We start from the raw sequence: 3,869 nt of genomic DNA on the forward strand, positions 1-3,869 counted from the left end.
GGATGATGGATGATGGATGGATGATGGATGATGGATGGATGATGGATGGATGATGGATGATGGATGGATGGATGGATGGATGATTGATGGATGATGGATGGATGATGGATGGATGGATGAATGGATGGATGATGGATGGATGGATGGATGATGGATGATGGATGGATGATGGATGGATGATGGAAGAACAGAAGAGGCTGACCTCTCCTTCTGTTCTAGCAATCATTCAGCTTCTTAGCCGACTGACAGCTCCACATCTTCATAGCTTGACCTGCGATAATGATATAATTCCACCAACACAAAGAGGTAGGCTGTGTTGTTTGATTTTGAGTGAATAAAAGTTGTAAGGGATATTTGATTGATAGTTATTTTGAGTCCTCTATATAAACAACCTTATAATAATAAGTTGATAACATGACTTAAAGCTGAATGAGCTGATCATGAGGTGCATCTAACCTTCAGGTTGCTCATCTAGGCCTGTGGTCTGTGGGGGTGTGGGGGAGACAACCGCAGCAGGAAACGCAGACAGGTCAGATGTGCCGGAAGAAAAGGAATTCAGTGAAAGAGACTTTTGCTCTGGAGTGGGACTCTGAGGCTCCACCTGAGTTTGAGTCTCAAAGGATTTCAGCCATGTGCTTTGCAGCTTCCCTGAGGATAGAAACAATAATATCAACCCCTCATTGTGCTGCGGGTGTTTAGTATGGTGTCACATTTATTGCAAAACACCTACGAGCAAAATAAACACTCGCATGTAACTTAAACTACTACTGCGCATGGTTTATCTACCACTGCACAACAAAATTACATATGCGCGAGAAATCAACGCGGGATTGTTGTGCAAAAGGATATCCTGCAGATAATATATAACTTATTAACTAGAGTTGTAGTTAATTATTTAACTTATTCAAAATTGGAAGTGAAATCAATTTAGTGTTTTTAATTAAATAATTGTAGCTCTAATTTGCTTACTTACCAGAGTTGGTGCTTTTCACCTCTGGATGGTTCCTGGATCGGCTGTTAAAATCCAGGTATTTCCACCAATTTATTGACCTAGGCTAGGTTATCAGCAGAGCTGTTAATTAATAATCGAAGAAATATTTATCTCTGTCTATTCAACCTATTACAAAAAGAGGGTGGATCTGGCCTGAGTGATAAACCATTTGTATATGAATAGCATCCAACTGCAAGTTAAACAATGACGTCTTATTATAATCATTCAGGATTACAGAAATCTAACATCTATGCAAAGCACTACACGCTATTAGAAAATAAACATGAGGTAGAATAAGTGACTATTTACATCACACCTATTTGAGCCATTAAACCAGAGTTCTTATAACCAGCATAGATTAAGTCGAGATTTCCCTCTTTCTGCCCGTCTCTCACTCAAGCGCAGCACCTCATTAAAGCCTCAAATGGAAAGTGGATGGGTGTTACTTTGAGACGTGTTGCAGTCCGGGGAAGGGAGCTGCGGTTCGGCCTCAGCTCGGTGCGGGTCTGTCTCACTGGGATCCGTTCTCGGAAGAATTTTAGATCAGTCTGATGCTAGCGGAGGAACTTGATGGGCTTTTAAAAATCGAGGAAGGCTACTTCCGGCTATCGAAAGCAAAGGCGTCCCTCTGCAGATAGGCCGTGATTGGTATGGAGGTCCTCACAAAGACGGGAAAATCCACGTAGCGTTCATCTTCGGAGATCCCCGTCTCACCCAGTTCAGCGGGCGCTATGCACGATGGGTCAATGCGATCTGTGACTTTTGACGCAGGAAAAAGAAAGCTATTTCCAGTTAGCTTTCTTTAGCATTTCACGTGAAATGTGACTCTCCTCACGGACGGCGTAACTCAGGGAAAGAGACTGATTTCATTTCTCGCCGCTTAGATTTAAACCCTGAATGATGTAGGGGTATTTCCTGCTGGGATTCCAGCCTTCTTGTCAGCTGATTGGACCATGCGTGAGCTGGCTGTGCCAGAGCTGGAGATTTTCAGAACTTTCCAGAACCATTCTTTTGTTCACCTTGTGTAAAAGGAGGGATTGATGCGGTTCATCAAATTGATTTGGCTCCATTGTGGCAATATTTCCCAACAGGATCGTGTGTGAGATCTCACCGCGGGCAGGATTTTCTATCCAGCGCTCACAATCGAGGATGGCTGCACTCTCAACAGCATCTCTGCCCTTGGACCGATTTTCTTCCTGCACGAAAATGTGTTTTGACATGTTGGGCGGAGGGAAACCTCTTCTGTAAGCCTCGTCTTGATTGGTCCTTGCAGACACGATCACACAGGAAGTAGTGTCAGGAAGGCTTCTTGACACTACTTCCCGTGTGATCGTGTCTGCAAGGACCAATCAGGAGGAGGGTTACAGAAAACGGTTGATTTCCACCTAACTTGTCAAAACACATTTACCTTTACTTTGGGAGAGAATCAGTTCAAGGGCAGAGACACTTCTGGAGCGCAGCCGTCCTTGAGCTTGGCTGCTGGATAGGAAACTGTACGTCCTCAGCACGATCCCAGGCGCTTGTGGGGCTCCTCTCAGAGCAGCAGTTTTTCGCACGTGTGATTTAGTTGTACGGCGGTAGATAAACCATGCGCAGAAGTAGTTCAACATACATGCGAGTATGTTTATTTTGCTGGTAGGCATTTTGAAATAAATGTGACACCATAGTTTAGTAACAGTTAGTTGTGCTCCTACCAGGTCGGGATGCAGCAGGAGGTGTTTTGTTATTGACTTCAAAGCTCTGCTCCTTCTGTTTGAATATGTCTCTGGGATTAAACGATCTCTGAGAAATCAATGACTTTGCCTCCTGGGAATGAAATAAAAAAAAAACAGCAATTACATGAAAGTCTGACAGACCAGGAAATGACTATTTAGGTGCATTGGGAACCAGTGTAATCTAAAGGAGGGTACATCTATAGTTAGATAATGGTTATGGTTGAACCAGATTAAAATATTTGGAGCTGAAGGACCAAAGCCGTCATGATCTTGGCACTGATGGTTTGTTTTTTCCCTTTGCTCCTTGCTCCACTGTCTAATTGGTTGTTCGGCTGATTAACGCCGATCTTTTCCTCCTGGTTCCTCTGCGATTCATGTCTTGTGCTTGCCTTCCATCAGTGCCAGGTTATTCAAGCGTTTTGGTGAGACTAACTCTAGCTTTCTGAAGTCTGTTCTGTTTTCATGGATGTGACCTGTTTCTGCCCTGTAGATCCAGAGTTTTGCCTTGCCCCTGTCTGATCTGTTTTCCTCATCTGTTTTGGAATTGATTCCTGGATTCTACCGGCTCCAGAACCTGGACCTGACTTCTGGCTCCAGCTTTGGATTTCCCCTTTGGACGCTGTTGCTGCTCGGCGTCGGATGGCGCCTGCTCCGCTCGCTCGCTAGGAATTCAAGTGGCAGCGCCCGTCATAAGCTGGGGACTCATTCCCCTCTTAGCTTCACAATTGTGTCTACAGTCCAGTCTAGATGAACATCAATGTATTTATACTCCTCCATCACATCCACTTATTCTATCCTGATGTTAACAATGTTGAAGATCAAATGATAACCATAGTCTAAGAGCCTTTAGGAGTCCAACCTTCATGTAAAGGACCAAGGACCCTGGTGTAAGCAGATGACAGTAATAATCCTAATAATAATAATTTATTGGTTTTACCCTCCATTTGAATGACCAATTAGCAATATCTTCCAGTTCTAGTTATTTAATATAATCATATCTTCTACAATTGCACAACAGGATTCAAGGTTAGTTCTACTAGCATCTCCTATACCTGCTCTTTAATGAGTCACCAAACTTTTTTTTCCTCCATGATGGGTAAGTAAGTACAATTTTTTTCCGTTTAAGTCTAAGTTAGTTCAATCTCTAACGTTCTGCTCTCTCT

The 3,869-nt window shown here is 43.3% G+C and overlaps 1 protein-coding gene across 2 annotated transcripts in view; it reads right to left on the reverse strand.

Moving 5' to 3' along the window:
• LOC107103127 (drebrin-like protein B) overlaps positions 1 to 3,869 on the reverse strand; it is a 21,014-nt gene that overhangs the window by 8,759 nt on the left and 8,386 nt on the right. For both annotated transcript variants that reach the window (XM_015402662.1, XM_015402661.1), the window contains exons 10-11: positions 2,686 to 2,797; positions 457 to 648 (exon numbers count right to left, since the gene is read on the reverse strand). In XM_015402662.1, the coding sequence (XP_015258148.1) occupies positions 457 to 648; positions 2,686 to 2,797 (304 nt within the window). The remainder of the gene's footprint in view (positions 1 to 456; positions 649 to 2,685; positions 2,798 to 3,869) is intronic.

This window comes from Cyprinodon variegatus, unplaced genomic scaffold, assembly GCF_000732505.1.
Source record: "Cyprinodon variegatus isolate N-32 unplaced genomic scaffold, C_variegatus-1.0 Scaffold1380, whole genome shotgun sequence".
Classification (NCBI taxonomy): domain Eukaryota; kingdom Metazoa; phylum Chordata; class Actinopteri; order Cyprinodontiformes; family Cyprinodontidae; genus Cyprinodon; species Cyprinodon variegatus.